Below are 23,070 nucleotides of genomic sequence, written 5' to 3'. Positions count from 1 at the left end.
GGTGGAGAAGCTCAATATGCAAATGGAGCAGTACAAGAGGGAGCTTTTTACTTAAAAAAAAAAAATTATATAAAGTTCAGCTCAATTATGAGCAGAGGAGGGTCTATCCTTGGCTTAGCAGTGCCCGAGTACATAATGACCATTTTCCCCCTCAGCGACAAAGGCGTGATCTCTATAGATTTAAGGAGGCAGGTGACACTAGTACCTCCGCTAGTGAAACGGAATAACTTCCATCCACTTTAAGTGAGAACACACTCCATTTATGGTTACAAGCTCGCTCTATTATGTACAGTCCAGCCACAGGCCAAGGAGGCGGGCGAAACAGAATCAGAGGAGGCTCAAACAGAAGACCGCCATGCAAATAATGGATTCTGTGATAAATCTTTCTTCATGCCTTTTGTCACCAATGGAACAACAAGTATTATCTAAGGGGCTGTCATTTGTCCCCACTGAGCAAATTGATTAATTCCAGTGGAAGGTGGACATGTTTTGTTTTGAGCGGACCTTACGATTAAAGGATCACTTTGGAAAATTAACCCTGTATGATGATGCAGAATCTGGAATACCATTACAGCTGTAGAAATTACAGCCACGTTCCAGCTTTAATCCAGTAACGCAGAGTGCATCAATTAGAACGTTCACTCGGCTCCTGGAAGAGGAGGGTAACCTTGGGGACCCAGGTTCTTTCACCAAAGGGAACTTATCTAGGGAAGAGATTAATGCTCTATGAGATTTAATGCAAAGGAATGACATCATAATTAAGTCAGCGGATAAGGGAGGGGCCTTGGTGGTGCAGGACTTTTGTACATACAAAAAGGAGTGCCTGAGACAGTTACAAGATACAGCAACATATGAATTGCTCCATGGTGACCCCACCAGCTCCTACAAACAGGAACTAGACCAATTATTAACAGAGGCGGTCCAGCATCAAACCATTACACAGGAATTACAGAAGGCCCTGACTGTAACACACCCAGTGGTGTTGTTATATTATACTCTACCAAAAATACACAAACACTTAGTGGACCCCCCGGGGCGTCCTATTATATCTGCATGGGGGTCCCTGTAGCAGCTCACATCAGTGTATTTGGATACCCTATTGAATCCTTGTATACAACAGATGTCCTCCTATTTGAAGGACACAACTACCCTTTTGGTGTCACTTGAGTCTCTGGGGGAATTACCTGCCAATTTGTGTTTGTATAGTGCTGATGTAACCAGCTGCTACACCTGCATTCCACATAATGCAGGTGTGGAGGTGGTGAGAAAGCTTATTACAAATAACTCCTTTTACAAAGGTCCATCAGTAGAATTTTTCACACAGCTATTGTGGCTCACTTTGGAGAGTAACTACTTTCTCTTTGATGGGAAATACTATTTGCAGAGGGCGGGGTGTGCGATGGGGTCCAATGTGGCCCCATCATACGCCAACGCCTTCATGCATGATGTGGAACAGCGTCTGTTGTTCAGTGAAGGAACATGGTTGAAGGAGGTTATCTTGTATTACAGATTTATTGATGACCTGCTTATCTTCTGGCAGGAGGTGGAAAGGGGTCTCCGCACTCTATTAGAAGAACACAACTCTTCTTCTAGTGTTGTGAAGTTAGCATATAGTATAAGTGAGGAGAGCATTCAATTCCTAGATCTAAATATTTATATCCAGAATGATAGGATAATGACAACTTTCACTGCAGATAAGGGGCCTAGCCCAAACCCTGAAAAACAGCCTTATACCATTATCCCTCCTCCACCAAACTTAACAGTTGGCAAAATGCAGTCAGGCAGGTAATGTTCTCCCGGCATCCACCAAACCCAGACTCGCCCATCTGACTGCCAAACAGAGAAGCATGATTCGTCACTCCACAGAACATGTTTACACTGCTCCACAGTCCAGTGTCGGTGTGCTTTACACCACTCCATCCAAAGCTTAGCATTGGACTTGGTGATGTGAGGCTTGCATGCAGCTGCTCGGCCATGGAAACCCATTCCATTAAGCTCCCGATGCACAGTTTTTGTGCTTACATTAATGCCAGTGGAAGTTTGGAACTCTTCAGCTGTGGAATCAGCAGAGCGTTGGTGACTTTTACACACCATGTGCCTTAGCAGACGTTGACCCCGTTGACCCCGATTTTACGTGGTCTTCCACCTCGATGCTGGGTTGCTATTGTTCCTAAATGCTTGCACTTTGTAATAATATCACTTATGGTTGACCATGGAGTATCCAGCAGGGATGAAGTTTCACAAACTGCCTTATTGCAAAGGTGGCATCCTATCACAGTACCACGCTTGAAGTCACTGATTTCTTTAGAACGACCCATTTTCTATCACAAATGTGTGCAAATGGAGACTGCATGGCTAGGTGCTTTTTATACACCTGTGGTAACGGGTCTGATTGACACACCCCATTTCAATAATTAACAGGTGTGGCCAAATATTTTTGTCCATACTGTGTATATATATATATATATATATATATATATATATATAATCCTTCTCACAAGAGCTTCCATTTTTACAGTAATTTTAAAATGTAGTTTAATACATTTTAGGATTCCAAAATAAAAAAAATATCTTATTGGGTTAACCATAAATCCAAAGCATAACGAGTCAGAGACTTATGTTATAAATATTATTTTTATATGCATAAGGATTACAATCAGACTAGTCATCAATTAAAAATCAGTGCAGTAAACTCCAAATTAATTTTAGAAAAGTTAATAATTGAGATGAAGATAAGGGGGATATTTCACAAATGATATTATTCATATAACGTACATAGTAGGATTGAATTACCTTGTGAACTCAGTAAGATCAATTTGTGATGTTACTTCATAAGCTTTAGTTTTAGGGATGGAACCCTCAACTCTCTTAGCTTTTTTCTTATTCATCCCCAAACCTAAAAGTATATCAAATCCTTTTTCATCCCGAGCTGCCACTGGAATTCTTGTTGGACAAACAGATTCTGCAGTGCAAACAGAAAGTTAGTTACTGTCAGTGGCCCAAGTTATAAATGATAAAAATGTGACTAATCATCAAGCCTAAAATAACAAAACAAACTTTTTGAAGTCAGGATCTGATTAGAGATGGCCAAATATATTTGGCAAATTTTCATCTGAATTGCATATAGAAGGAAAGAAGATTTTTAATTTTATATGATAAAATTTCAATACAAAGGAATAACCCGGGATGGAACAGAATTGTGTAAAAAATTCATATTGTAAACATAAGTTCAAATTAGTTTGTACATAGTATTAAAGTTAATAAATAAACATACATAAACTCCAAGCTCTCCATTTGTAGATGTTGATATATTAGTTATACAAAGTTTTCTATTTCATAAAAATAATGCTAGGGTTATCAGAGCCGTAACTAGACTTTTTGGTGCCCTGTGCCAGAGAGAGCATTGGCACCCCCCCTCCCATTTTTTTAAATTAGGTATATAAGATAGTGCACCTGAAAAAGGGCCATGGCCTCATGGGGAAGGGTCAGGTAAGAGATAGGGGAGGCCAGGAAGTGTTTGGGATAAAAGAAGAGGAAGCTACAAGTGAGAATGATAATAAACAGGAAAACTGACAGGCCCAAACAGCACCCCCTGCCCTGCAGTGCCCTGTCCCATGGCACTGGTCTCACTACCCTAGTTACAGCCCTGAGGGTTATCATTAATGTAGGTATTTCTTTTGTCTTTTGCAAATAAGTGTTTGACTTGAAGGAAAAGATAGTCTGCAATGTATTTTATAAGTTTAACCCAATTTGGAGGGTAGACAGGTCACAATTCTATAGTTGGATCCGTGGACATGTTAAATTAGTTATGTGAGACAATAAACCAAAGTTTATTACAACTTGGGTAAACTGTAGGTAGAAAACAAAAGTAAGGGTATTATTGAGTTAGTTATCAGTTCCACCGGAATCAGTATTGGGTCCTGTCCTTTATAATATTTGTGTCCATTTAGATGGGCTTGAAAGTAAAATGTTCATATTTGTAGCTGACAGCAACTAATGTATGTTTTGATTGATCCAGAGAATTTATTAGATTGACATGTTGGGAGACAGAGATTATCCTCAAGGTCACACCTAGGGGATTTGTTTTCCTTTTCTACAGAGTAACATACAGTAAATAAAATTTCAGAAACTATTAATTTCATGAAATGTGTCTTTTTTTCAATCTTAAGGTGCATACACATGGCACGATATCTCTGAATGATATGAACACTATCAATATCGTTCAACGATATATCGTTCATATCGTTAATTTTTATGCAGTGAACGACCAACGATGCACGTTCCCGCATGAACGATAACGATATCTATGATCGTTCGTACATGCAGGCCAATCTGGACGATATCGTCAACATTGCCTGTTCAGAGATGTGGCAGGATGACTTCACTGAAATATATCTTTGAAAGATATATTTGAAATATATCTTTCAAGTCGTTGGTGGTACAGATTGTTCCGTGTGTAGCCAGCATTACTGTGCAACTATGCAATTTTAAAAAACATAGAAGATGATAGTATATTGCTGCCACATAAATTGGCCAAATTAACAAGTTTAGCAGGAAAATGGAAAGCAAGTCTAATGTAGATAAGTGTAAAGGTGGATACACACTATACAATAATTGTGACGAAAAGTAAATTTCCTACTGTTCGGCCTGAGTATCTGATGCGTACACTGCACACATGGCGATAGTCAGGCCCAAACCATCAGGTCCTGATATGAGGAATGCTGCTCAACATTTGATGGACCCGACGGTAGAATATCGGGCTGAAAATGTAGTGCATTCATGTTAAAACCTAATATTCCACAAATTGTTTTTAAGATTCAAAAATTGTCTAGTCCCTAGTCTTGTTTGGCAAATTGGTCAGGTGTGTACCCAGATTAAGTTTATGCATTTAGGCCATTGTAATGTTCTTCTACTTATAGACTTTGTTGGAACCAATTGGGGAAATCTCAAATGGAAAATGATTTGGAAATACACTTAAAGTATGCTGAATGACAGCACTTAGTGTCAAACATAAATTTCTGAGGCTAATAAAATAAATTTCTGAGTATAATAAAATCCTGGGATGCCTTAAAAGTAGGATAGATGCTCACGGTACAAACATAATTTGACAGATATATAAGTCACTTACCAGAGAACATATGAAGTACATTTTTGGACATCTGTCTACAAGAAGAGCATAGCAGAACTTGAAAGGGTTCAGACATGTACAACCATATTATATAAGGGAATGGTGTGTTCCCATTGTAAAGAAAGAATAAACAAGATTTTGTGGTTGATCCAGAAATTTAATCAGAATATTATTTATTCAGGAAAGACTTTTTCAGACTGTGAAGAGAAATTGGCAGCTCCCACGCTGGTGATTTGTTTTGTGTTCCCCTGGATAAACACTGCTAGCACAAGTTTTGAACCAATGTAACTACATATGTACTGTAACTGATATGCAATATTAGGATTTATAAAGCTAAACATACTATATTCATTTGCCTGTCCTATCAGGATGAACAGAGATCTTCATGCAAACAATTTGATGGGCAAAAATAATTCTTGCTTGCTGCTATTGCCATCTTGACTTAAGACACGGGGCAATTCAATTAACAACTATGGTGTGGTCATGATGTGTGCGCGTCACAGCTTATTATGGTACCACCAACATCGCAGATTTTCCTCTATGGAGTGCAAAGAAAAATCTCCATTGCCGAGAGGTGCCAAAAATATGGTCGGAACACCAGGACATTATGGCCCTCTCCAATAACTGAATTGACCCCATACTGTTTAAATAGTCTAGATGCTGTATGACGTTTGCTGCTGCCTCCCACATTTATACCAACAACTATTTAGTTAATATATTGGGTGAGATTCAATTAGTCGCGATAAGCCACATTTGGCGGAAAGCGTTCGCAGGTGCAAACTTTTCACACAAAAATGCGTATCGTGCAATCATATAGCCGGAGTTTTTGCATGTGCGAAAACTCCATAGATAAAAAACGGCAAACTGTTTTCACCATCTCAGAGCAGGGGAAAAAATGTGAAAAACCCCTATTTTTGTCTAAAAATGTGGGAACTTGGTTCAGAGCGCTTTGGACATCCCCCCTAATGACTAATTAGGAAAATATTTTTTTTATTTAACTCAATTCGACCTAATAATGATATGTAATTTTTTTTGCTGGGCCCTATGGATGGGACAGGTGTTTTAAACATTCCAGGTGGCTGCACCAGGTGTATTTTTAACATTTTTTAAGACTGCTCTTTATAGACACAAAAATATACTTGCACCCTATTTAATGTACTCCCAATGTAACTACAAAAATTATTTTCTCCAAAAAATAGAAGGCGGTTTGTGGGCATTAGGTAGGTACTGTAGGTTTTTAAATTGTGTGAAATGGCTGATTTGTTTTTGTTTTTTTAAATGCAAGAAAATTATAAAAAAAAACCTTTTTTGTTTAATCTCAAAAGAATTAAACAAAAAGTGCAAAAAAAAATAGGAAAAAAGGTGATTTGGGGGTACTTTGAGCGCACCTTGAAAATTTGAAAAAAATTATAAAAAACAATTATTTTTCAATTAAAAAAATATTGTAAGTAAGTTTGGGGTGCCTAAACTAACAAAAAAGTTGATTTTGAGGTAATTTGAGGACAATTTTTTTTACCCCAAAAAATTATATGTAATTATTGGACTAATTAAGCTAATTGGATATTTCCAATTACCTAATTAGTCATTAGAGGGGGTGTCCAAGCGGTTCAGCACAGTGTCCCAACATTTTAACCTTAAAATAAAGATTTTTCTTTCCTGCTCTCACCCTCAGGGAGGTGCGAATGGAAAGATGCGAATTCAAGGCCTGATTCAGCAAGGATCGCTATTCTGCTAGAATGCACGCACTGCGGTTGCTAATATTAGCGATGAAATGTTTTCAAACGCATTGCGATCATAGCTTATCATAAGGACCCCCACTTCCCCTTACACACATCCGTATACTTAGACAACAAAGCGAAATAATCGGTAACACCGAGTAACTTCGGATCCATACGCACAGTTAAGGCAGGTCAGACCTCAATCAGGAATTGCTAACTTCAGGTCACGCTATGAGGCCTCTGTCTGAGTATGGAATTGCAATGGATAATTTATGCACACCCCTGCAACGCCGTCCCAACGCACTGGCACGCCTGAGTTCGCCCGACCAACCCCCTGTCACCACCCACAAATGGCACTTCCTGTCATTCCCTGTGCTCAGGGTCTGCGTAGCCTCTGCATTTCCCATTGCTACTGCTAGTTCACGCACACACACTGCGATGCATGCCCAATGCGAATTAATGAACTGATTGCGTGTGTCTTTGCAACTGCTATCCTTGCTGAATCAGACCCTCAGGCTGAATGATTCAGTGCGAGTTGCTAATTGGATTGCAAAATGAATTCGCTATGCGAATTCGAAGAGAAAATAGCAACTTGCAAATCGCAGTTCGCACCTAATTGGATTGACCATGTAGTGTCTAAATTAAATAAACTGATCACTGATTACCAGAGCTTGGTTAGTAAGACAAGTAATTTATTTTCGATGTTATATTGTGGTCATCCTCTATACAGTGGCTTAGAAACAAGGCACCTATGCAGTATGTTTATAATATTTTTAAATTAATTATAAATTGTTTTTTATATGTTATAGTCTACATCTCTGTATATTTTGATGATTATGATGCATTGATATTCCTTTCTGCAATAAATCTGCTAAAATATTATTTTATTTCTGTAAGAAAGCTCTATTTCTAATAATTGTTTTTGTCACGTTTTCATGTTTTCTGTTATACATTGTACTTAATATAATTTTCAGTAATTTTTTCATATGTCATTAAGCTTAACAAATTTTGTACTAGAATTTCTTTACTCTTTAACATAATCAGTTATTTCATTTAATCAATTTGTGACAATCCGACATTGCTCTGTATATTCCACTTTTAGTTTTTTAGTTTTTCTCCCTGGATGAAAAATTGCCCTTACAATGTATATTTATTTTAATGCACTTAAACCTAGCCACAAAGTTACAGAAAAGAACATCTGATGAATAAACCAAATGTAACCAAACTAATGGAAGCAACAGAAAACACAGGTACAGCATACAGTAAAATGATACTGTATCAAAAGAATGATTTCTACAAAATCAAGATACCAAATCTTTGGTCCTATGGGCATACTGTTTCATCACATTTTTAAATATTAAATAATTTTACAGTGTTCTGTAAATTCTGATAATTACGATAAGAAAATATAGGACATATTTCTTGTTTTTTTTTCATTCATTCACTTAATTTCACAGCTCTGTATCCGTAGTACATGTCTTTCAAAGCATAAGCATAATTTAAGGCTAAGCTGTCACTCAACCAAAAAGCAGTGCACTGTGTAATAATTAATTATAACAGCCATGTCAAGCAATCTTAATAATGCAATGTTTTGGTAACTAAATTCCTTGCAACATTATTATGTTTCAGTATTCAAAGGGAGTTTCCATGCAACATATATAAAAAAAAATTACAGCACTTCTATTTTATTTCATTAAAAGTAACATGTATGGCCTTTTAATGAAAATAGAATAGTATGTATAAGAAAGCAAGAGGAAATGTTTCCTCTTTTAGAAAACACTCAAAAAGCAGCTACTGACACTTGTTCATAAATGAAAGCTCATTTAAGATACTTTTTTAATGCAAATATGTTACAAAATGAAATGCAGATTTGTACACAATAACCTACTATAATGGTAAAAATATGTTCTAGAACTTTAACTTCTTTACTACATAGGGTCAAATCTGCAGTTACAGTTTAGCACCAGATATGCACTAATGATATGTTATTAAATGAGCCATATTTTGCCATAGCTTAAAACTCTTTCAAAAAGTGCTCATGCACATTCCAGAAAACCAAGCTAGTTTGTGCAATATACCTTTACGGATCTTACTGTGACCATAAACTGCTTCCGAAAAGGGAGGATCTGGATAACCTATTAAGTTTAGAAAAAAAAGCAAACAAAATGCATTGCTCACTATAAACAATAAAACGGTGACAGTTTAAATTATCCTCTGGAACCTTTGAAGATCACACTGGTATCTTTGCGTTATAGAAAGATTGTTTGTATTATTGTGCACACATTTAATTTTATACCAGAGGTTCCCAAGCTTTTTTGAATCAGGGCGCCCTAGTGTATCAGCATTGTTTTCATGGCCTCCTTAAGCCAAAAGTTTGTTATTGAGAAATTCTCAAAAAAATGTAGTGAAGTAGTAAAGTGAAGTAAATTGTGCTTACCTGTCATCCTTAGGCTCAGTTATGTGATGGAGGCAGATTTATACTTCTGTTTGTGCACATATTTACATTACATTGACCATAAAGAATTTGATTTGGTGCTGGACCACCAACCTGAGGCACCACCGGAAGTGTCCCGAGGCACCCCAGGGTGCCGTGAAGCACAGTCTGGGAACCACTGAATTATACACTTATATGGATAAGATCTACATATTAATTATGAGTTTTATTAAACAACCATGCTACAAAGACATTACACCAGTAATATAAGTCCAGTAATTAGTAGTATGCCTACTGGATAATATTGAATAATGAGAAAGATATGTGTTATAATTTACACTCCTACTGTGCATCATTTTTTTACCATAATTAGAATGATATATTGAAGATACTGAAATAAGTGATAGTAGTTGTGGTGTACTTCACAAAGTGCAATTTTTGTAGCTATTTAAGAAAGATAATATGAAGCAGGTTATTTTCATTGTATAAAAGCAATAACATATCTATTGTTATTACTCCAAATTTAGTTAGGAAATGGATATTATATTGAAGGTGCAAACACAAAGATTCAATTAGCAACTTACAGTAGCACCCTTAGTACTCCCATTTAGCTAATTTGCTCTACCTCACTATCTGACTAACTTCATTGTCTGCCTGTCAGGATGAGAGAAATCACTATTTCACAAAAATCAAGACCATTTCTCCCAGCAATGCAATACTGTACTTTCTGCTTTTTTCTTTGCTATTCTATTGGATGCCATTCCACATGTTAATTGTAAATTCACATTTTACGGAATGAGTATAGCTGGGACAACGGTGGTGAAATCATTCTCGTCAGAGGTTTGGTCAGGGTCCTCTCAAAATAGGCCAAATTATGGAGACAGGGCAAATATTTTGCGGATCAGCTCTGAACATTTCGGTCATATTGATCTCAAGATCTACTCACTCAGATTCTCTGTATAAATGTTATGCACATAGGGGCGGGCTGCTGCTGAGTGAGTATTCAGTTAGTCAGATTGTGCAAATCGGCTCTACCAATGCTCTTTGTGTGCACACATATACAGTATATGCATTTTCAGCCTTACAACTTCTTAGCAGTTATTGCCATCTCCAGAGGCTTACGACTGAAAGGAAAGTTTGGTGTGGGACAGAGGCATTCTGTCCGAGGGCATTGTAAGTTAAGTGCATTCCCATGCTGATTTAGAAAAAGATGGAAATACGTCCTGAATAGACAGGTAATTGGTGAGTGGACAGGGGCAGGTGCAAATACCGAATTATAGTGATGATGGCTGTTGGATTTAGCAAATTGCTTGTGACTGACTGCTTGCTAACATCCCACACACACTGACTGGTGCTCCCTTCAGCTCCCTGGCACAGAATATGCTCGTGCCAGTGTTCTTGTTTTAATAATGTACATTGTTTTTGTCAATATAAGCGATTGTTTCTGCTGTATGAGATATATCTCAGAATTTAAATCAATGATAAATATAAAATGCATAAAGGAAACAGTGGGCCTGATTCAGACCCGCTCTGGAGCGCATTGCGCTCACAAGCGGATCAATGGCCGAGCAGTGAGCACGCGTCGCGTGCACTCTGCACGTGTGCAAGCCCTGTAGCGAGAGAGAAATTATTTTGCTCCGGGGCTCGCTACAAATGGGGTGGCTGTCGATGTTGATCGACAGCTCGCCCCGTTTTGTAGGCGGGGAGGGGGGTGGTTAGCCAAACTGAGGCATTCTCGAAGGAACGCCTGCCGTTTGGGGGCGGCCCTACTGACATCACACTTAGGACATATTGTTCAATACTGACACACGTGATGTCAGTAGTGAACTTCCTGCTCTATTAGACCAGGAAGTTCACTGGGGCTTGCGGGAATGAGACCCTACCACAAGGGTCTCGTCGCAAGCCCGATGTCCGTGATGGTCGCGACCATCGCCTGGCCACCCACTAAAGCTGTGGGTGGTTACTCACAGCTTAGCTAGCGGCCAGGAGGCCAGACAAAAAAAAAGCGGCAGCCCTGATTCAGAGTGAGCGCTCGCTTTTTGCGAAGGCCTCTGAATCAGGCCCAGTGTACAATGTGGTCACATTTCTGAAGGGCCTGTGACCTCGTCTTGTTCTAAAGTGGGCACATCTGCAGCCCTTGCATCCAAAACCATACCTCAGGTGCATGTAAAACTCGGGAAAATATGGGTGAATATAAAAATCAATTTTAATGTCTAAAGCATCGCGAGTTTTTGGTTATCCAAAAAACACAATTATGGCAGCGATATTCTTACCTTAAAGTCCAGCCAGCATCTCTTGCTCCACTCCGCATACTTGACCATTTCTTATTTCTTTTCAACTGTGCATGCATATCCTTTTCCCACTATGCAACTTCGTATGTGTGGAAATAGTATCAATCCCGGAAAAGATCAATTTTATTTCCACGTTTTTTTAAGTGTTTTCACAAAGATGTAGAACCCATATCGATCCAAAAGATAAATATCAGGCTTCTGATTGGTCATCCTTAATTACCCCTGCAAACACATCACTACCTTCTATACCCAACACCTTGCTTTTTTGTAACAATATAATTTCTGTGGCATTTTATTAAATGTTTTTAATACTAGAGGTGAAAAAATTTTTTATGCCAGCAGAGTTTAATTTTTATTTCCATTTTGAGAGTTAAATCAGTGTTATCCATAATCCATAGATATAACAAAATGCAAAGTGAATGAACAGAAGAGAAATCTACTGTAAATCAAACAAATATTTTGTGTCACCACCCTTTGCCTTGAAAACAGCATTAATTCTTCAATTCTTCTAGGTACACTTGCACACAGTTTTTGAAGGAACACGGCAGGGAGGTTGATGCAAACATCTTATAGAACTAAACACAGATCTTCTGTGGATGTAGGCTTGCTCAAATCCTTCTGTTTTTTCACGTAATCCCAGACAGACTCGATGATGTTGAGATCAGGGCTCTGTGGTTGCCATATCATCACAGCCAGGACTCCTTGTTCTTCTTTACACTAAAGATAGTTATTAATGACATTGGCTGTATGTTTTGGGTCATTGTCCTGCTGCAGAATAAATTTTGAGCCAATAAGATGCCTCCCTGATGGTATTGCATGATGGATAAGTACCTGCCTGCAGGGCCAAGATCAGGGGGGGGACTGCCGGGACTAGAGTCCTGGGCCCAGACACTGTGAACAGGAGGGGGCCCCTGTCTGCTCCTACCTCCGCTGTACAGCGCACACTACACCCCCCACAATGGAGTGAATACCCTCCTCATTCTCGGACCACAATGGGGGGGTGGAGTCAATGCAGTATGCCTCACCCCCATACAAACCGTGAATCACGACGGAGGGGTGGGGCCTAATGATGTGAGGTGCCCTCCCCCATCAGCAACCTGCTTTTGCCCAAAAGTGTAAGTAATAAGTATGCATGTGTTAGAGAATATATATGTGTATGTATGTGTTAGTGTGTGTATATATGTGTATGTATGTGTTAGTGTGTGTATATGTGCATGTATGTGTTAGTGTGTATATATATGTGTATGTATGTGTTAGTGTGTGTATATATATGTGTATGTATGTGCTAGTGTGTATATTTGCGTATGTATATGTTAGTGTGTATATATTTGCATGTATGTGTTAGAGTGTATATGTGTATGTATGTGTTTGTGTGTATATATATGTGTATGTATGTGTTAGTGTGTGTGTATATGTGTGTGTGTATGTATGTGTTAGTGTGTATATATGTGTATGTATGTGTTTGTGTGTATATATATGTGTATGTATTAGGGGTGTGCACCGGCCACTTTTCGTGTTTTGTGTTTTGGTTTTGGATCTGGATCTTTCTTCGTTTTTTGGATCTGGATTGGTTTTGCCAAAACCACCCTTCCGTGTTTTGGGTTCTGGGTTTTGTGTTTTGGATCTGTATTGTTTTGAAAAAAAGCATAAAAAAACAGCTAAAATCACAGAATTTGTAGGTTTTTCTGCTCCTATGCTATTATTAACCTCAATAACCTTAATTTCCACTCATTTCCAGTCTATTCTGAATACCTCACACCTCACAATAGTGTTTTTATGTCCAAAAGGTTGCACCGAGGTAGCTGGATGACTATGCTAAGCGACACGAGTGGGCGGCACAAACACGTGACCCATCTAGGCGTGAAACTGCAGTGGCAGACAGGATGGCATTGAAAAACTAGGCCCCAAACTGTACATAATGCAAAGAAAAAAAAGAGGTGCAAGATGGAATTGTCCTTGGGCCCTCCCACCCACCCTTATGTTGTATAAACAGGACATGCACACTTTAACAAACCAATCATTTCAGCGCCAGGGTCTGCCACACAACTGTGGCTGAAATGATTGGTTCGTTTGGGCCCCCACAAAACAAGCTGGCAATTTATCTGTCCCTGCACAAACTGGCTCTACGGAGGCAAGATGTCATCCTCATCCTCCTCATCCACCGATTCCTCACCCTCTTCAGTGTGTACATCCTCATCCTCACAGAGTATTAATTCGTCCCTGCTGGAACCACAGGTCCCTCTGTACGTTCTGGAGGCTGGTCTCCCTGGAAGAGTTGATCATTCATTTTATGAACATCATCTTCTCCACATTTTGTGGAAGCAACCTCCTACGCCTTTCGCTGACAAGGTTCCCGGCTGCACTAAACACTCTTTCGGAGTACACACTGGAGGGGGGGCAACTCAGGTAAAATAGAGCCAGTTTGTACAGGGACCTCCAAATTGCTTCTTTTTCCTGCCAGTACAGGTACGGACTGTCTGACATGCCTACTTGGATGCTGTCACCGATGTAATCCTTTAACAGACAGACGCACGCTTGTCGCTGCTGCTTTGAGGATTCAAGTGCGGCTACAGCCCACACAATTCACAAAGACAGAAAAAAAAAAAGAATATTTTTATTGTTTGTGGAGCACACTTTGAGGGTTACACCACCCTTTAACAGACAGACGCACGCTTGTCGCTGCTGCTTTGAGGATGCAAGTGCGGCTACAGCCCACACAATTCACAAAGACAGAAAAAAGAAGAAGAATATTTTTATTGTTTGTGTAGCACACTTTGAGGGTGTCACCACCCTTTAACAGACAGACGCACGCTTGTCGCTGCTGCTTTAAGGATGCAGGTGCGGCTACAGCCCACACATTTCACAAAGACCGAAAAAAAAAGAACAATATTTTAATTGTTTGTGTAGCACACTTTGAGGGTGTCACCACCCTTTAACAGACAGACGCACGCTTGTCGCTGCTGCTTTAAGGATGCAGGTGCGGCTACAGCCCACACAATTCACAAAGACAGAAAAAAGAAGAAGAATATTTTTATTGTTTGTGTAGCACACTTTGAGGGTGTCACCACCCTTTAACAGACAGACGCACGCTTGTCGCTGCTGCTTTGAGGATGCAAGTGCGGCTACATCGCACACAAGTCACAAACACATTAAAAAAATAGTTTTTTATTTTTTGGAGCACTTTGAGAGTTACACCACCCTTTAACAGACAGACGCACGCTTGTCGCTGCTGCTTTAAGGATGCAGGTGCGGCTACAGCCCACACATTTCACAAAGACCGAAAAAAAAAGAACAATATTTTAATTGTTTGTGTAGAACACTTTGAGGGTGTCACCACCCTTTAACAGACAGACGCACGCTTGTCGCTGCTGCGTTAAGTATGCAGGTGCGGCTACAGCCCACACAATTCACATAGACAGAAAAAAGAAGAAGAATATTTTTATTGTTTGTGTAGCACACTTTGAGGGTGTCACCACCCTTTAACAGACAGACGCACGCTTGTCGCTGCTGCTTTAAGGATGCAGGTGCGGCTACAGCCCACACATTTCACAAAGACCAAAAAAAAAAGAACAATATTTTAATTGTTTGTGTAGCACACTTTGAGGGTGTCACCACCCTTTAACAGACAGACGCACGCTTGTCGCTGCTGCTTTAAGGATGCAGGTGCGGCTACAGCCCACACAATTCACAAAGACAGAAAAAAGAACAATATTTTAATTGTTTGTGTAGCACACTTTGAGGGTGTCACCACCCTTTAACAGACAGACGCACGCTTGTCGCTGCTGCTTTAAGGATGCAGGTGCGGCTACAGCCCACACAATTCACAAAGACAGAAAAAAAAGAACAATATTTTAATTGTTTGTGTAGCACACTTTGCTGTCACCACCCTTTAACAGACAGACGCATGCTTGTCGCTGCTGCTTTGAGGATGCAGGTGGAATCTAGACGGGATTTGGAACCGAGGACACACTACCTCCATCAATTGTCTAAATCCCACTGCACTAATGGCGGATACCGGACGCACGTCTAACACCAACATAGCAGTCAAGGCCTCAGTTATACGTTTTGCTTCAGGATGACTGCTGTCGTACTTCATCCTCATCGCTAGGGACTGTTGGAGGGTCAATTGTTTAGTAAAAGTAGTGATGTTCCTACTTCCTCTCTGGGATGATGAACAACTCCCAGCAGCAGCAACAGCACTAGGAGGAAGTGGTTCTTGATCTTTCCCTATTTTATTTTTATCGGAGAAAGTTTGGTCCTCCATTTATGTTATATTGATATATATACGTGCGGCTAAAGCGCACACAAACACAGAAAATATTTTTTTATTTTTGCTGGAGAGTAGTGCACTTTGTGGGTTACACCACCCTTTAAGAAATGAGCCAGCCGGCTCTTTACTTATGGGACACAGGCGATCGCTTGGCGCTGCTCCTTTGTTGATGCACGTGCAGCCACAGTGCACACAAGTCACAAACACAAAAAATATATATTTTTTTGGTTTGGAGTGTACTTTGGGGGTTACAGAACCCTTTAATGGTCAAGCCAGCCGGCCCTTTACTTATGACACAGGCGCACGCTTGGCACTACTTTGTTGATGCACGTGCGGCTACTGCGCACACAATTCACAAACACAGAAAATAATTTTTTTTTTGGTTTGGACTGGAGTGTACTTTGGGGGTTACAGAACCCTTTAACGGTCAAGCCAGCCGGCCCTTTACTTATGACACAGGCGCACACTTGGCACTACTTTGTTGATGCACGTGTGGCTACTGCGTACACAATTTACAAACACAGAAAATAATTTTTTTTTTGGTTTGGACTGGAGTGTACTTTGGGGGTTACAGCACCCTTTAACAGTCAAGCCAGCCGGCCCTTTACTTATGACACAGGCGCACGCTTGGCACTACTTTGTTGATGCACGTGCGGCTACTGCGCACACAATTCACAAACACAGAAAATAATTTTTTTTTTGGTTTGGACTGGAGTGTACTTTCGGGGGTTACAGCACCCTTTAACGGTCAAGCCAGCCGGCCCTTTACTTATGACACAGGCGCACGCTTGGCACTACTTTGTTGATGCACGTGCGGCTACTGCGCACACAATTCACAAACACAGAAAATAATTTTTTTTTTGGTTTGGACTGGAGTGTACTTTCGGGGGTTACAGCACCCTTAACGGTCAAGCCAGCCGGCCCTTTACTTATGACACAGGTGCACGCTTGGCACTACTTTGTTGATGCACGTGCGGCTACTGCGCACACAATTCACAAACACAGAAAATAATTTTTTTTTTGGTTTGGACTGGAGTGTACTTTGGGGGTTACAGCACCCTTTAATGGTCAAGCCAGCCGGCCCTTTACTTATGACACAGGCGCACGCTTGGCACTACTTTGTTGATGCACGTGCGGCTACTGCGCACACAATTCACAAACACAGAAAATAATTTTTTTTTTGGTTTGGACTGGAGTGTACTTTCGGGGGTTACAGCACCCTTAACGGTCAAGCCAGCCGGCCCTTTACTTATGACACAGGTGCACGCTTGGCACTACTTTGTTGATGCACGTGCGGCTACTGCGCACACAATTCACAAACACAGAAAATAATTTTTTTTTGGTTTGGACTGGAGTGTACTTTCGGGGGTTACAGCACCCTTTAACGGTCAAGCCAGCCGGCCCTTTACTTATGACACAGGCGCACGCTTGGCACTACTTTGTTGATGCACGTGCGGCTACTGCGCACACAATTCACAAACACAGAAAATAATTTTTTTTTTGGTTTGGACTGGAGTGTACTTTGGGGGTTACAGCACCCTTTAACGGTCAAGCCAGCCGGCCCTTTACTTATGACACAGGCGCACGCTTGGCACTACTTTGTTGATGCACGTGCGGCTACTGCGCACACAATTCACAAACACAGAAAATAATTTTTTTTTTGGTTTTGACTGGAGTGTACTTTCGGGGGTTACAGCACCCTTAACGGTCAAGCCAGCCGGCCCTTTACTTATGACACAGGCGCACGCTTGGCACTACTTTGTTGATGCACGTGCGGCTACTGCGCACACAATTCACAAACACAGAAAATAATTTTTTTTTTGGTTTGGACTGGAGTGTACTTTCGGGGGTTACAGCACCCTTAACGGTCAAGCCAGCCGGCCCTTTACTTATGACACAGGCGCACGCTTGGCACTACTTTGTTGATGCACGTGCGGCTACTGCGCACACAATTCACAAACACAGAAAATAATTTTTTTTTTGGTTTGGACTGGAGTGTACTTTCGGGGGTTACAGCACCCTTAACGGTCAAGCCAGCCGGCCCTTTACTTATGACACAGGCGCACGCTTGGCACTACTTTGTTGATGCACGTGCGGCTACTGCGCACACAATTCACAAACACAGAAAATATATTATATTTTTAGCACTTGGGGGGAGCACCCCTGATGGACAGAGCACCCCCTGGACAACACTACAGCACTCCTTTAGGACTGGGACACTGCACAGGACTTTGGAGTGGACACAGCCCCTATGGAGAACTGACTGCACAACACAGTCCAGCCAGCCCCTATGGACTTTGAAGTAGTGGACACAGCCCCTATTAACAACAGCAGCACAGCACAACACAGCCAGCCCCTATGGACTTTGAAGTAGTGGACAACAGCAGCACTACACTACACTACACTACACTACACTACACAGCCCTAACTCCCACCCTCCCTCTTCACTGTCCACAGCCGAGTGAGAAAATGGCGCCGACGCGGGTACCTTATATAGGATCCAAAACCCGCGAGACTCGGAAGGCGGGATGATGACGTTTTGCCTCGATTTCAGATCCGAGTCAGGCGGGAAAAGTCGAGCCTGACTCGGATCGGACTCGGATCGGGGGGGCTCGGGGGGGTTCGGATTTCAGAAATCCGAACCCGCTCACCCCTAGTATGTATGTGTTAGTGTGTGTGTATATGTGTGTGTATGTATGTGTTAGTGTGTATATATGTGTATGTATGTGTATATGTGTATGTATGTTAGATCATACTTGCCTACTTTTGAAAAAGCATTTCAGGGAGACTATGGGCCTGATTCAGACCCACTCGCGAGCGGCTGTCCGCTCGCAAGTGGGTCGATGTTATGGACTGAGCATGTGCACGACGGAGGGAGCTCTGTCGTGCGCATGCGCCAGACGCGACGAGCGAAGGAAAGTCCTTCGCTCGTTGTGTCCGATCAAAGGGGGCGTGCTGTCAATGTTGATTGACAGCACGCCCCCTTTGGTGGGCGTGCCGGGGGCGTGCCTCCCTGACGGGGGCGTTCCCACGGGAACGCCTCCCGTCAGAAGCCGGCCCACTGACATCACTAGCGATGTCAGTGGGAGTGATTTTGGCTCTGATAGAGCCAAAATCACTCCGGAGCTTGCGGTTGAAAACCTCAACCGCAGGCTCCGGCTCGCAAATTCGATGGTCGTGATGGTCTCGACCATCGCGACCATCACAATGCACGAGCGTCCAGGAGGACGCTCCATGAAAATGGAGCCCGGCCCTCATTCAGAGCGTGCGCTCTGCTCAGAGCGTACGGCTCTGAATGAGGGCCAATGAAAGTAACACCTATGAGGGTGGCGGTAAAGTGGGCGTGTACTGCTACATTTGAGAGGAGTGTCATAAAACTGACTTACATCCAAATGTAAATGAGCCCCAAAGCAGTTAGTAAGATCTATTTGTTGATGAAAACACACTGATACTTTTCGGGAAATGCATGTAGCCATAGGGATCATTGTGCCTGATAACCAATACCAGGAAATTATACTATTTGAATGTATACTATTTGAATGTATATACATCTCTGTTTTTTTATTGTTATAACAGCTTCATAATGGGGGTAAGGTGCAATCAGGGAGATTACTAGACTCTTCAGGGAGTCAGAGAGATTGAGTCTCCCTGACAATGAGGGAGAGTTGGCACGTATGATGTTAGTGTGTGTACAGTATACTGTATATGTGTTAGCGATAAGGGAAGCCATGGCTCATGAGACTTAGCGGGGGAGGGGGCAAACGGGCCCTGCCTATTTTGTCAGTCCTGGGCCCGACAAATTCTTATGGCAGCCCTGCCTGCCTGTATTTCTCAGCATTGAAGGCACCATTAATCCTGACCATATCCCCAACTCCATTTGCTGAAATCCAGCTCCAAACTTGCAAGGCACCTCCACCATGCTTCACTGTTGCCTGCAGACATTCATTATTGTACCACTCTCCAGCCCTTCGACAAACAAACTGCCTTCTGTTACAGCCAAATGTTTAAAATGTTAACTCATCAGTCCAGGGCACCTGCTGCCATTTTTATGCACCCCAGTTCCTATGTTTCCATGCATAGTTGAGTCTCTTGGTCTTGTTTCCACACTGAAGGTATGGCTTTTGGCCACAATTCTTCCATGAAGACCACTTCTGGACAGACTTCTCCGAACAGTAGATGGGTGTACATGAGTCCCACTGGTTTCTGCAGTTTGTTCGCCGAAGGGCTGGAGAGTGGTACAATAATGAGTGTCTGCAGGCAACAGTGTAGCATGGTGGAGGTTCCTTGCAAGTTTGGTCAAGATTAATGGTGTCCTCAATGCTGAGAAACCCAGGGATCTTTAATTGGACCAGTGCTTTTTAATATCTCTATTGGTCATTTTGTAAATGGTATTTAAGGGAAAGTTAGCAGATGACACTAAAATATGCAAGAGTGTAGACAGAGAAGTACTAGAACACAAGGACATGCACTTAAACTGGATGGAGGTAGGTTCAAAGGAATTTTGAGGAAAAATGACTTCACAGAAATGGTAGTGGATAAGTGGAAGAGCCTCCCATCAGAGGAAATAGAGGCTAAGACAGTAGAGCAATTGAAACATGCTTGGGATAAGCATAAGAATATCCTTACAAAGAACTGAGGATCACATAGGGTTGAGGTTACCAAACAGTTTAAAAGGCAAGACTAGATGGGCCAAGTGGTTCTTATCTGCCCTCAAATTCTGTTTCTATGTTATTTTATTTAAAAAATTTTTGCTTGGTTTCAGGTTTGACCATGAAAGTTGATACAAGATCCACATGACAAGTTTGCTTACATTTATTTTATTAATAGACATTGTACAATATTTGATAGTAATGTCTCAAAACCATTGACAGAATTGATCTGGAATGTACTATTGTGTATTTCCAGTTTAAAATGTGTGCCACATAAAACAACTTTTTTTTCCTTGTCTCCACCTTATAACTAAAGTCTATTTACTGTTTGGCCTGGTATCCTGCAATCTGACACTACTTAAGATCTTCCTGTTTGCCATAAGGAATAAGCTGTGTCTGGAATGTACTGCATACAATAGTGAAAAGTATTGTTTAGTCAACCTAACTTTTCAGTTTTGTGATTTTTGTGCCAAGAGAATTGCTTCTTGTGTTCTGCTAGTAATTAAATGATCGTTGGAATAAAATGTGAAATAAATATGAACATAAATAACCTGGGTTGAATTTTCACTTTTATTTTGTTAAATGTGCAGGCCAATATTTACTTTTGCAGCAACAGTTCATTATTAGTATATCAATGTGTTAGGTCCCATTTTAATAAAGAGTACTATTAAAACATATATCCAAGAGAGATCTTAAAGAGGGATGTTTGAAAATAAAAATAATTGAATTTGGGATGTTAAGATTAAAATAATAAAAATAAGGTTTTGTTTCACTAGACTATTGAATAAATACTTCACTTATAAACAATCTGTTAAACCAAACTGGTAAATCTCAAAATGTTCAGTGTGATGGCAAACAGATGCAGGATTCAGTGTGTTGGGATAAAAAAACAGGCAAAAATGTTACTTCAAATGCTTTCAGAGGATAACTAATTCTATAGACATTGTAAACGTTTGGACAGTATCTACTGTAATAGTGGTACTGGCAATTACGTGTAGATATGACAATGGCAGGGGCAATACTTGTTAGTCCCATGGTCCATACCGCATTACATCACTTTATAAGTGAACAAACTTGTGGCGGAAATTTTCCCAAAATGTAATTTCCATGGTGGGACGTTTCGTTCCAGAGATACAATCATTGGATTCTGCTTTTGTTTTGGCATTCCGCACTGTATTTGCCAATACCACATTCTACACATCACAGAATTTAGTTTATAAATGGAGCTGAGGCGGCAGTTTAAATGAATACTGCTTTGTGTTGTTGATGGTGGCATGCCATGCGGAATGTGTAAGGCTAAATTCCACCAGAGAAACATACAAAATTCTATTTCCAAATGTGGAATGAGGCAAATGTTCCACTGAGCAGTTTTGAAAATGTTGCTGATCTCTACTCCAATCACTGTATATCCAGTTGGCTAGGATAAAGTTACAGGGGGCTGCATTCGTCTTGTCTTGTTCTATTTTCATAAGATGACCAGCCCAGTCAATGCAAACATAATTTTGGAGGGACACTTTGGATTTGGGCTACCAGATTATACAAGTAGTCATACTATAGCAGAACGAACACCTCTGCCTTGTCCGCCTACCACTCTCATGTTCCATGTAAACGATACAGGTTATATATATTTACAATGTATTTTTGTTTTCAATAAATTGGCAATACAGTACTTTTATTGGTGAAATGCAGTCAATGGTACATCCAACAATATCTTTATTATATAGAGATAAATACAAAGCTTTTTACTTTTCATATGGTTTGACAATAGGTTGTTGCACTTCCAGCCTTTGAGTTAATCATATCCAGTGTCACAGCACTCCAGATCCCGGAACTCACTCACCAGGTCCAGCGTTGCTGGTCGGCATCTGAGCAGTGGGCAAGGAGTTCCCAGTGCCCGCAGCTGAAGTCCCTAGCTCCTTCTATGCTGCCAGCTGTAGCTCCTCCTTGTGGTCTTGGCTCCCACAGGGCTGCACGCGTCGCTCAAGAAATTACTTAAAGGCACAAGGGCGCCAAAAATGATGTCACTGTGGGTAGCAAATTTCAAGTAGCCCTATATAAGACAAAGTCTGGCAGCTTCTCCTTTGCAAGAGTATAGGCTCCCAAACCATACTCCAGCTTTCTAGTGATCCCTACTGCTCATACCTGACTTTGGTTTTGTGACCTGATCTGTCTCCTCCCTGGTATTGTGCTTGATATCCGGCATTGACTTTGGCTATTCTCCGTGACCTGTTTACATCTTATCTCTGGCATTGTCTAGTTGACCATGTTTGAATGCCTTCATCGTACTCTGCTTCAATCCAGAGCTCACAGCACCTGTACTAGGGAACCAAGTCTGAGGGCTGCGACCTGTGTGTCGGAGGCAGCTAAGTCCAAACCTCCTTGTGGGGGTCCCTGATGAATACTGCCGGCATATTAGCCTCCGTGCCTCAGTATTGGGTCTCACCAGTCCCGAAGTACAGGCTAGCATCCACGGGATGTAGTCAGCATAACGGCGGCCGCTACCCTGGCCGCCAAAATCCCAACACTAAAAGCCTGTCATGGGACTAAAGATAGGCATCGAAATCCCAATGCCTACCATTA

General features: G+C 41.2%; 1 protein-coding gene across 1 annotated transcript in view; it reads right to left on the bottom strand.

Annotated features, from left to right (window-relative positions):
• The window catches only part of COL21A1 (collagen type XXI alpha 1 chain), a 344,603-nt gene that overhangs the window by 198,678 nt on the left and 122,855 nt on the right, over positions 1-23,070 (bottom strand). The window contains exon 4 of the mRNA XM_088455921.1: positions 2,794-2,962. Coding sequence (XP_088312047.1) covers positions 2,794-2,962 — 169 coding nt within the window. The remainder of the gene's footprint in view (positions 1-2,793; positions 2,963-23,070) is intronic.

This window comes from Taudactylus pleione, unplaced genomic scaffold (genome assembly GCF_031769625.1).
Source record: "Taudactylus pleione unplaced genomic scaffold, aTauple2 ptg000678l, whole genome shotgun sequence".
NCBI lineage: Eukaryota > Metazoa > Chordata > Amphibia > Anura > Myobatrachidae > Taudactylus > Taudactylus pleione.
Note: the sequence above shows the minus strand (reverse complement) of the source record. Positions and strands in the feature narration are given on the sequence as shown.